At 31.7% G+C, this 12,748-nt stretch overlaps 1 protein-coding gene across 3 annotated transcripts in view; it reads left to right on the top strand.

Moving 5' to 3' along the window:
- LOC149572779 (protein DETOXIFICATION 16-like) overlaps positions 1-6,901 on the top strand; it is an 88,394-nt gene extending 81,493 nt beyond the window's left edge. The window contains exons 7-9 of one of the 3 annotated variants that reach the window (XM_089813852.1): positions 5,282-5,368; positions 6,404-6,475; positions 6,670-6,901. In XM_089813852.1, coding sequence (XP_089669978.1) covers positions 5,282-5,368; positions 6,404-6,475; positions 6,670-6,693 — 183 coding nt within the window. In that variant the 3' untranslated portion in view covers positions 6,694-6,901. Of the gene's footprint in view, positions 1-5,281; positions 5,369-6,007; positions 6,122-6,403; positions 6,482-6,669 lie in introns of those variants that run through there. The other 2 variants (XM_089813853.1, XM_089813851.1) reach the window with 2 other exon arrangements.
- The last annotated feature ends 5,847 nt before the right edge of the window (positions 6,902-12,748 follow it).

The following is a 12,748-nucleotide window of genomic DNA, read 5'->3' as shown; positions in this document are numbered from 1 at the left end:
AGATTATCAGATGTTGTTTTACACTCAATTTATTATATGATGAGATTACTTGGTACTCTATATTTCATGCATGTATGATGATTATTTAATGTTTTCAATTATCGATGATGATTAGTTAGATGGTTTATTATCACATGTGATTTCTTATGGATACTTACCCCATACTGCATGTGTATGGTGTGCGTGTTTGTCTTCTTTATGTATGGTGTTTCTGATGTGGTTAAGGAAGGGAGTCGTAGTCACCTGCTAGTCGGGATCTACACGATGCACCACTTCCTGCCATTGTCTGTTTAGCTTAGAATATTGTGTCTGTACATGCGTGGATTTTATGCAGGTTGTAGGTACCGGGTATCGACTTTCCTGAATTGCCAGGATGAGCGTACCCTATCGCATTATCTCAATGGTAAGAGAGGGGAGATAAACTCTTAAGTCCAATTCCTAAACCCTTTAGCCAATTGTCCTAATTGATAATTAGGGCAAGTATCTGAGTTAAGTACCCTCCGAATGCATCAAATGATGTTATTTCGTAATTATAACCCTTTTGTTTGATTTAGTATGTATTTTTCTAGGATGGATTTTCGTATGTTGCTTTATGAGTCCTTGATGTATTTTCTATTAATTAAGTTTAATTAAAAAGATTAATTAATGATTTAATTTAATAGAAAATTATTATGATATTTTAATATTTAATTATATTTAATTAATTGAGAAATTAATTAAATAAAAAGAATTAAATTTGGAGATAAAAATTTTAAGTATAATTTTAGAATGTGATAATATTTATTTAATTTAATAATAATATATATTTAGAGTTCATTTTTAAATAAATGCTAAATATTATTATTAATTGAATTAATAAATATTTTATCAATTAAAGTTTCTTAAATAAATTAAAAGTGGAAAAGATATTAAATTATTAAAAGTTTCTAGATCGCATGATCTAAGCATGAGTTTAAATATAAAAGAAATTAATTAAAAAGATTAATTAATGTTTTAATTTAATAGAAGGTTATTATGATATTTTAATATTTGATTATATTTAATCAATTGAAAAATTAATTAAATAAAAAGGAATTAAATTTGGAGATAAAAGTTTAAGGATAATTTAGAACATTATAATATTTATTTAATTTAATAATAATATATTTAGAGTTCATTTTTAAATAAATGCTAAATATTATTGTTATTTAAGTTAATTAAATATTTTATTAATTAAAGTTTCTAAAATAAAGTAAAAAGTGAAAATATATTAATTATTAAAAGTGATGCGAGCATGTGTTGAAAATAAAGAAATTAATTAAAAAGATAAAATAAGAGGAAATTATAATGTTATTTTAATTTCATAAAGTGCGCATAGGTTTAAAAGTAATAAAGATTAAAAATAAAAGTCAAGTGGAAAAATTAAATAAAGTTATTTAATGATTCATTTAATATGCATTAAAAAGATAAAACAAAGATTAATAAGAGTTAATTTTGAGTTAACTCAGTTGAGCAAAGAGTCTTCTCCGGAGAACGCACAATTAGTGCCCCAATTTGAGGAGAAAACTCTTTATCACAACTTGGGGGTTCATTTTAAAAAAAGACGACAAATATTGGACACAAAGGGGGACCGTGAATTTTGGAGACAGGAATTTTGGAGAGAGTTTTTGGAGGCAAATTTCAGAAGAAGAATTCTAGGAAAGATTTTCAGAAGAAAGTTATTGAAGAGGAGCGAGTTCTCTTACAGATTTTGGGGATTGCGTATTAGCATCGGGTTCAAGTAGGGTCTGGTGTTTTGACCCCTAAATGATTTAAGAAATTTAATATGTTCTGTCTACTTCGTGATTGTAAGAATCTTGTCTTCTTGAGTGTATCATTTCTTCGTTCTGGATCTTTTGCTATTCGTTTTCATTTGTAAATCTAGATTGAAAAAAAAATTGTTTAGGAATATCCTTCAACAAAATTAAATCGGGATTTAGGATTGTATTAAAATAGAGAAAAGAGAGAATTGATTTGGGGAGAGTTTTGAGATTAAAAAGAAAAATTCGTAGGATTGGAATTATTTTCTCTATTAGATTGCAATTGTTTATGTTTAAAAAAATAAATAAATAAATAAATAAAAATAAAAATTAATTAATTAATTATAATAATAATAATATGCTTTTTACTTGGAGGTGAATGATTTAAAAAGTTTTAAATAAATTTAAAAAAAAGAAAAAAACACAAATTTAATATTATGGGAGGGGGTGGGAATACCCACACCCCCCCCCCTACCTTTCCGGCAGCTCTGTCGTCCCTGCCCGCAGAGTACTGCAGCAGCGGCAGTACAGAGTACTACCGGCGGCCGCAAGCGGCCTTATGATTAAGCCGGCGGGCTTATAAAAAAATATGCGATTTTTTTATATTTGATTTTCAATTAAATTAATGTTAATTATATAAAAATTTTATTACTATTTAAAATTTTTATTAATAAATTTTAATATGTTTTTATTTAATAATGTTTTAATAATAATCTTTATTAATATTTAATAATTAAATATTAATGCATTTAATATAGTTTTTTGTAAGTATTAATTTATTAATAATTTTTGGATAAATATTAATAAATTAGTAATTAATGGAGATATTAAAATAAGTAATTAGCACAGTAATTATTGATTAAATTAATTAAAATTAGTTTAATTAAATTGTTAATAGAACTGTAGATTATATAGGATTGATTTTTAGTTAAATTGAAATTTCTTATTTAAAATAATAGGTCATTATTTCAATAATTAAATAAATAATTTCCTTCTAATTATATTGATTAATTGACTTAGAATCAAAAGTAAAGTAATTGTATAATTTTATTCGAATATCTATATGGGTTATATTTATATGTTAATTATGAGATAAATGGGTTAACATGTAGGTCAAACTGTGAACTTATTTTCGTGAAAACATACATTAAACTAGAAAAAAAAATATTACACTTAACCTGATTACATATGTTCAAATCAATCTAGCAGTGAGAATATGAACTATATTGTTTTGTTATATTGTCTATGTTTTGAAGTTTTGGGGTTTGTTCTAGTATTGACCAGTTTAGGTTGTTACCAGAGGCTCGAGGTTGTGAATGTGATGTTATGATGATTTGGTCTCGATCTTTCTTAACCCGACCATGGTAGTGTGACAGAGTGCTCTATGACATGATTGTATTTATTAGTTGTTATTGCTTTCAGTCTTCTTGTGTGAAGTTGAGGTGTATATTTATGAGATACCTGACTTAACCATTTTCGAGTCTCGATCAGTTATATTTGATAACCATTTTTGAGTCATCGATCAGTTATATTTGATAACCATTTTTGAGTCATCGATCAGTTATACTTGGATTACTTTCTGTCGGTTGAGAGGACTGAAGTGTTTGTTATGTTCTTGATGATGTCATGTGTTGACTTGACCATTTTGGAGTCTTTGATCAGTATTGTGATTTATCATTGATGCCTTCAGTTGCTGATAGAGAACTATTGTGATCATATGATTATTCTTTGATGCTTACCTGTTGCTCATGAAGAACTGATGTAATTTTTGTGGCTTATTTTTTATGATGTTTTTCAGTTGCTTGTATAGGACTGAGGTGATTTTATCATGATTCTTTGATTTTGATTTCATGAGCCTAGGGTAGGTTATCTATGTGTAGTGTCGGAAAGTGGCTTGCAATGGGGATCGGGGCCCTAAGAGGCTGCCTGGAGTAACCCATTGTAAGTTGTTTTAACAAGTGAAAACATCTCACCTAAATACTGACTTAAATAAACCTAATAAGATAATTGTATGTTCTCTCCCATGCCTTGAGTGCTAGTATAGGCTAGGATGGGGTAGAGAGAACGCTTGGTTACGACCTTGCATTCCGCAGTATGCCTCGTCAGTACGAGAGGATACTAGTGGCCGCAGGAATCACTAGGGACCCGGGATTCCTAAGGGATTGCTTGGGTAACTTCTACGTGACTTTTGTGATGACACTTTTCCGCTTGCATATTAGGTTTCCTACGTGTCTTTGTGGTGTCTCTGGGTCTAGATGACTATCTATGTTGGAACCTTTGAGTTAGTATACTTTTAGGATTTCCCAGACTTAGAGAGTACTTGTGTTTTGTGTTTGATACTTTGTTTGGGACTTGAGACTATCTCCTCAGCGTGGTGGGAGTGGACCATTTAGGTTCCACGCGGTCGGGTGGTAGTGCTTTTTACTCTTACCATTGAGATCCATCGGTGGTCACCGTGGCTGGAGCTTTCTTGGTTGGCATTTACCTTCACTATGTTCTTGGATTATTATGATGGATGGTTAGATTTTATGATAGATGTTTTATCATTATGGATGTATGGATGTATCAGGTATGTTATTAGTTTCATTTATTTTACTGTACTTTGTATCATGGATTTGAGAATGATGTATCTTTATCTTTACATATGTATATTATTTTAAGCCTTTCATACTCTGTGACATGTACAGTGGATGATTGAGCATTTCAAATTAAATTGCCAAGAGGCATTCGGAACAAATGTATATTATGGACATTGGACTTTCTTATTATTCTTTCATGTGAATGTGGTAGTTGTTAGACTTAGAATTAATTAAATTTAAATGTGACTCAACGTCTTGGGATCCTTAAGGAATGTAACTTGTGATGTATGTTTGTTGATGATTACATGTTATTGCTTCCGCTACTATGTGTTTGATGTGTATGATATACATTCTTACTTTAAAATAAATAAAAAATGTTTAGCAAACTTAGTGAAACTCTAGGTTAATTCTTTTGGATCCCTTGGTGGGACGTTACACAGCAGTCTGGGAATGTAAGTTATTTTCCCGTCATAAGGCGTGCTATGAAGCAGCCATATGTAAAGGTGCGGTAGATAATCTGTTCATTTCGAAATTGTTAATTCAGCATAGGATGCCAGAAACTAGAAACTTTTAATCATACATTTCTAGGAGTTAACTGAGTGTAGGCATAAAGCTAACTTCATATTAGTAACTATATCTCATTGTCCAGATTTTCTTTGCTACACAGTTGTAGACTATTCGACTGAATCCTAACTGTTATTTCCTATCACAAGCTTGTTTTGGCTATATTTTAACATATAAAAACATAAAGCAATTGCTGGAAATGAACTTAAAAGAAACTTGTTCAGAACTTTCCTAATAGAGAAAGCACACAACTCCCTATGGGCTGCAGGGAAAATGATGGTGTTTACAAATAAAGGAAGAGAATAGCACATTTTTACATTTTAATTTGTTCCTTACGCCAAATTTTCATGTATGTTCCAGGGACTCTGGCTTGGAATTATCTGTGGCCTTTCTGTACAATCAATTTTACTATTCCTAGTTACAACATTTATAGATTGGGAACAAGAAGTAAGTAGCTCCAATCTTACTATTCTAAAGAGATGACTTATAACTGCAGCATTTTTTGTTTTTATGAGAAAAGAAGACATGAATCGCTTCCATTTCTCTGTACTTAATTATGATGCATAGGACTCAGATAGTATTATCTAAATGGAAATTATAAGTGAAGCAAAGGAATATCGATGACAAAATAGCAGCCTGTCACTGATTTCAAATTTCGTGTGAAGGTGAAGTTTGTCTACATGATTTAACCATTTTGATTTGATGCCCATTACATTAAGTTTGTCCACGTGCACATTACATGCATCTTCCTCTTTGTAGTGTATTGATTTGGAAAATTTGCCATGAACATAGATGCTTGCTTTGAACTTAGCTGACTATTATCAGCAACACACAAGAATGAATATCAAAGGCACATGGCAAATTGTGATGAATCTTATTTATATCAGAATAATCTCAAATTTCATTTGGGGTTGAAGTTTATCTACATGATTTAACCATTTTGATCTGATGCACATTACATGCGCCATAATTTGCAAACTCTGCGAGTACTCTCAGAGTTGCCCTACTCTAAATTTTTCTTTATTGGGAAAGTACTCTCAAGTTTAACTCTCACATATTTATAGATGTTAAAAAATGTCGATACAGGGAAAACACTGGATAAGATGCATTTTTTCTATTGAGATGTCAATTTCTAATTTAATACGTTTTGTAAGTGAATTCTACAAGAAATATATATATTTTTAAGAGATTTTAAATTTTAGTACTTTCTGAATTGCCAAGTTTTTACCGAGTGTTTGCCAAGTTGAAAATTTTAGACTTGCCAACTACTCTACAAACTATGCGCTAATGGAAAGTTCATTTCCACATGCACAGAGCATCTAGACCAACGAAGTTTTCTCTATTATTAAATATACCATCTTCTCTATACAGTGTATTGATTTGGCATTGAATATGACTGATTGCTTAGAATATCATCCATGGATGTAAAACTAAACTAACTATATTTTTTACTCACATGAACATTGGCTGTATTATGGATAGGCACGAAACGCAAAGAGACAGAGTATAGTATATGCATCATCATTACCCACAGTTCCTGATGATATAATAAAGGTATGAACTTTTTATTGTTCAAGAGAAGGCTGATTTTGGGGAAATTCTTAATTAAATTCTGTGAAATAAAAGACATGGCAAAAAGCATCTAAAGCAAAATGTTTTTCTGTTCTGATGTATTACTAGAAAAAACAATTGCTGCACTGTTACAGAATACCCTTAACTTATTGTCATGGATATCTCTCATCAAACAGGATCATAAAAATTATAAACCATGATAAGTTCTGCAAATAATCTTCAAGCTCTTGAACGAATAGAGCTGGAAAAAGTGGTATCATTTCTGGAGATTGATCACTTGCACATGAATGGCAAGTACTTTTTTGGGGTATTTCCACGTGAATAGCAAGTACTTTTGCTGTGTATTAAGAAAAACTATCTCAGTTTGCTTCTTAAATAATATCAAATTCAAATCACTGTTCACAAGAACCATGTAATTCTTCTGTAATGTGTTGTGCATCATTAGTTTTCTTAAGAATCTATCGTAATGTCTCAGGAGTTTTTGTTTAGTGTTATTGTTCTGTTACTCGTTTTAGTGATAATGTTTTGTATTTATGTTAATGTGGTCTTATGAACTTTTGTATTAGAATCTGGATGGTTGACTATGCATTCAATATTAGAGATGTATTTGTCATGGTTGTATATTTTTGGACTATTTGATTAGTTTTACTTTAGCAAAATGTGATGAATTATTTATACATGTGTTTCTTATATTCGATGCAGCATTCTAGATTACTATTGAATGCTACATCTTTATTTCCAAGCCATGATTTATGAATTCATATGGATATATGCCATCTTTGATGTTTGTTGCACTTGCCCAGCTATCCTCTAATAAGTGTGCAAGTATGATATTTTTCCCCAAAGATAATTGATTTAAAGACGGTTGCGTCGGATAAAACATGTTTGATAATTGTTGCTACCTGTTTTTGTTTAAATTCTTAACAAAAAAAAATTAAGTTTATTATGATTGTAAGTATTATTAATTTATATTTTAATTAGAAATTGTTAAATATAAATATATTATTATATGTAAGATATTTTTTAATTTTATAATTAAAAAAATTTTATTTTTAAAATTAAATGCGAACTTCTGTTGGTGCAAGCGGTAGTGGAGATTGATTTGGAAATGAAGCATTTTGAAGGGCTTGATTTATAGCACCTATCACATGAGATTTGCATGTTCAGATTAGCAGAGCTTACAGGTACATTTATAGCCTCATAAAATTTATAGCCTCATTTGCATGTTCATTGCCCTGGAGTTCATTGGACCAATTTGTTTGTTTATCTAAATCTCTTCTTTCTAGCCATTTGGATGAGCTGGCCATTGGAACAAATTGCCAATCTATGTTTGCCCTCCAAAGTTGCAATATCCTATTTGTAAATTTTCATACAATTTGGACCCTTCTGCATTGATTGACCAAGAATCAATATACCCATCGGTTAGATGAGAAAGATAAAACCATTTTGTGCAAATGAGTACAAGGACAATATTTATATCAATAATAAAAAATGCAGTTGGTGTACATACCTGCAAGTCAATTTTCCCTCTTTTTATGCAGAGGCATGCTCCTTTGCACATTGTGTGTCTTTCTATTGTGTTTGATATCTCCCTATAGTCATGGTTCAAATTAGTCTACACAATTTATCTTAATTTTTTCAAGCAAGGATGCAATTCAAAATGATGCATTGATTGCAATAGAGTTATGTGGATTATTTGTTATTGTTCAAAGAATATTTTTAGGAAAATATTGTAAGTACTTTTTGAAGGATTATGGGCATACCTATATGTTTCTTTGATGTTCACCTCCCCTCATGAATCCATGCATGAACAACTAAGTTGAAATATTTTTCTGTCATTTTTATTTCTTCTCGATGACTAATCACTCTTATCCATGTCTACCAATCTATCTAGCCATGACTGTTACCATTTAAATTTGGACCAACAATCTATGACATGCATGTTAAGATTTGTAGCTTCAATCAGATTGATTCAATCTGAGATACATTATTGTTATTGGTAAATCATCATTTCCTATATATACGTATTCATGGTATGTATGTATGTATAATTTTTGTTAATATATTATTATCTATGGTCCACGGAGTTTCCGTTATGGGTATGAGTCGAAGCCAAAATTTAGGGGACAACAACTAAAAACATAGGGGATTTTTATATAGAGAGAGACATAATTCAAATATGTGTATCATAACATTGATAAACCATTCACCATAGACATTTTAGAAGATCAATACATGGAATATAATCAAATGGCAAATACTAGCTACTTCCATTATAACAATATCACATACATATAGAGCAAAAATCAAAATGCCTAAAGGCTTCAAGTATCATGTTGAAATCATAATGAAATAAAGAGAAGTCTAACTAAAATAGTTAGTAAATACTAAACCTGGGGCAATTGATATTTCCTCACTAAACACAATCTTTCCTCACTGCTACTATTGCTCTTATATTTTTTCTTCCTCTTAGCAAGTATGTCAAATCTAAAAATGAGTAGAAGAGTTAGTGTTTTAATGGACCAAATATGGGTTGCATATTTTTATTGTCTTTATGACGACTAAGGGCCATTCAAACAACAAAAATTAGAAAAAAAAAATTTTTTTGGGGGTGTTTTGCCTTTACCAGATTAGCTAGAAAAAGGGGATGGCTAGTGGTTTTGGGGATAGATAGGGGACAACAAAACCGTCCCCAGTACTGTTGGTCATCCCCAAGTTTCTTGCCAATAGAAAATGGTTGTTTCGGGGACATTTCTAAATTTTCCAAAAAGGGGATGACCAAAATGCAGATTTGAATCTCATATAAGTATGAGAGGGGATGGATTTGGAACACACCAATATCATGACAGTGTTATTACATTTGTCCTAGTTTCTCAGTAATGCATTGCTTTTTCAATGACATCTTTTCATAAAGTAATACATTTTAAGTGCATATATTGAGCAATTACAAGAGTGTAGTCAATGATGTTTTGATTTCCCCAAGCTTAATCTTCTCTAGCAGTTATTAGTGATTATCTTGGCATTACCTTGTGTAAATCTGACCAATACAAATTGGCTACACTTAGTGCAAAAACTATCATTGGTATCCCAATTTGTTGTAGCATGTTTGTTAGTCCAACATGACATTTTGTCTAGTATGATTTTGTACCCCTTAAACTTGTTCCAAAGTGCATCAATTTGTCTTCTAGATTAGATTGTGACATATTTTGCATATGCTACAAAAGCTCTATAGTTATTAGTGTAGATTTCTATTAACTATTCATGACTAAATAACTTTTAGCCTATCATCTCCAAGTAAATTCTATACTTGAGTAACCTCTAAAACCATTGCTTCATGCAACATGAAATTATGTAGTAACTATTCACTATCCTAATAACAAATAGAATTGAAACACTACATGCATTTTACTGAGAATGAATCAAACACCTAGAATAACTAATCCACCAGTACTAGTCTAAGCTATAGGAACACAGTCATATAACTTAAACACCGACCTTCAATAGATTCTATCAAAAGACATTATCAAACTATTAAACTATAATGCATAATGGAAATAGGGTAGAGATCTCCTCAAGTGGGCCCCCTCAAGATAGCTTTGATTACACTCAATAGAAGAAAATTAGTCAGTTAACACTTATTTTATTCATGATTCAAGCATCTTCATATAATACAGTTGCTCAAAATTGACTATAGTAATAATATTATACAAAAACAACATTATCACATTCATACAAAGGCTGCAATATATATAGAGCTCTCAAGGTTAAAAGATTCAACCATACATGTGTGAACAATCCCTCAATCTTGGAGAAGATTTATTATCAAAAAAGATAACTTGCATACAAAAAAATGTCCTACTATAATCATGACTCTTAGATTAGTTGTGAATAGATATAACTGATTCTACACTTGTCATTTAGAAGTAACAAATTATTACTTTTCTACAAATTGAATTAGAATAAGTCTTTAAATTTCTTCAATAGACAGTTCAACAATGATGTTTTGAGTTTTGAAGACCATTTCAACACTTGACCAGTCATAGACTACAGGAAGTTACACAACTTATGGTCATAGGAACTACAACAATGTACTCCATCATATGTTACAAAATCCAATTAGGAAGCAAACAACCATACATATGATAGTGTATATGGTATTGTAATATGAAAATCTCCTTAAAAGTTAAAACATATTAAAATAATGTCAATCTTTAGCATAAAGGACATAACCACAGTGACCAATAAGGTCTAAGACATAACTATAAAGTCATATGAATAGTATGTAAAAACCTACTCATCAATAGGCATTTCATGGAAGCCTCTTTTTAGAAATACTATTATTAATGCTTTTGCATGATGTCACATTCCCATTTTTGTCAAGTAATGTTGGACCCTTGGATGCTTGCCAAATTAGTGGTCTCTATAGCATGCTAGATGGTTAAAATATTCCTGAAGATGTACTTGTTTTATTTGAGGTTCTATCTAATCACATTCACTAGTAGGAAATAATGTAGGAAATTGCATGTCACATAGTCCTAACGTGCAGAATTCATTTATTGGAGATGAACTCATTGGTGGCCACTCAATCATTGTCATTATATTTGTGGTTGGTGGTGCAAAACCACCTAGAGACTTGGTTAAACTCTAGGGCAATTTTGGCTTGTAGTGGTCCTGGCCAGACCACAAGTGAATAAGAGATGATTGGGTGTGTGCGCCAAGTTGGTGTAGAAAAAAGTGGACACCCCCCCCACCCCCCCCCCCCCCCCCCCCCAAAAAAAAAGATTTTTTTTTTTTTTTGAATAACCCGATAGGGTTATTTAAAAGTGAAATGTTGGCCAGGCTTGGTATCCAAACCTAGCCATTATACTTTTTAAAACCTGACTGGGTTTTGTAAATTATATAATTTGATGGTTGCTCGCATTTAAGGTCATTTTTATACCCTCAAATGGCAACAACAACGTCAATTATGGAGGAGAGCACCAAAACTCAATTTGATTTAGCATAAAAAATGAATTTTGATTGCATCTCCATCCATGGCACCCCACAAACGAGGTAAGTCTTTATTGTATTTTTCATTTATGTATTGTTTTATCAAATATTGTAATGTGGTTTTATAATTTATATGTTTTCTAATTAAATTTTTAATTTTTTAAATATAGATGCATCAAAGAATCCAAGAAAGTAAGGGAGAGAAAAAAGACCACTTCCTACACAATCAAACCCTCCACTCATCATGACACAACCACAAAATACTCCACCCGTACAATCACAAAACCCTCCACTTGTATAACCACAAAACCCTCCACTCAATGTTTTCGTTCAACAACCACCACTTCCTATATACCCTCTGCACATAAAATTACATCATTTAAGTACTACACAAGAGGACCTCATAAAATGTCTCTCACAAAATAATGCTAACATTACCCAAATGGTCAATAGGCTGCGGTCATCTTCACTTTCTCACCACTCAACCCTAGCGAATACGCTTGAACAAATGACCCAAAATACAAATGATGTGTCTAGGGAGGTTACAAAATGGGGTACATGGAGGGATAGGTGTCATGTATTTTATGCTAATGGGTTATCATATCAACAAGTGAAAGATAAAGATAGAGAGCAAGGTACTATATATTCTCTTTTTATCGATCCTACATACAACAACTCCCTATTATACACAACTAAAACTTTTCCTATTCATTGGTGTAGTCATGCTAGGATGTGTACATGTTTTCTGGATAGGTGCTATATGGTATTTTACCTACCACTATGTATTAATTATGAGGTGCCTCTATACTTTTTTGATTAAGTTATATTGTGTGTGCATCCTTATCGAGAAGCCAAATAACTTTGACATCCATCAATTCTAGGGTAGATGAGAGGCTCTATGCAAGATAGACCTAGGGCTCATAGGGTGGTACCACAAAATGAGAGGAGATGTACAACACGAAAAACCATGCCTCATGTTGTGCTCCCATCAATTGTAAAGGAGTCTATTGATTTATAGACTCTTCATGCGGTTGAATCATTGACAGATGTTATCATTCAACATGGCTTATAGTTAGGTGGTTTTCCTTCACCTCTAATACCCCAACCATCATTAGATGCACCTTTAGGGTCATCACAACATGTGACAGCTCCATCATTGTCACCTATGGCACTAGGGTCATCACAGAATGCAATAGCTCTATCATTATCACCTATGGCACCTTGGTTATCACATCCTATGACAACTCCATTAGCATCACCTACACC

Source organism: Cupressus sempervirens, chromosome 2 (assembly GCF_028749045.1).
Source record: "Cupressus sempervirens isolate cs-2001-9-10 chromosome 2, ASM2874904v1, whole genome shotgun sequence".
In the NCBI taxonomy this organism is placed as follows: Eukaryota; Viridiplantae; Streptophyta; class Pinopsida; order Cupressales; family Cupressaceae; genus Cupressus; species Cupressus sempervirens.
This window is presented reverse-complemented; position numbering and strand designations above follow the sequence as displayed.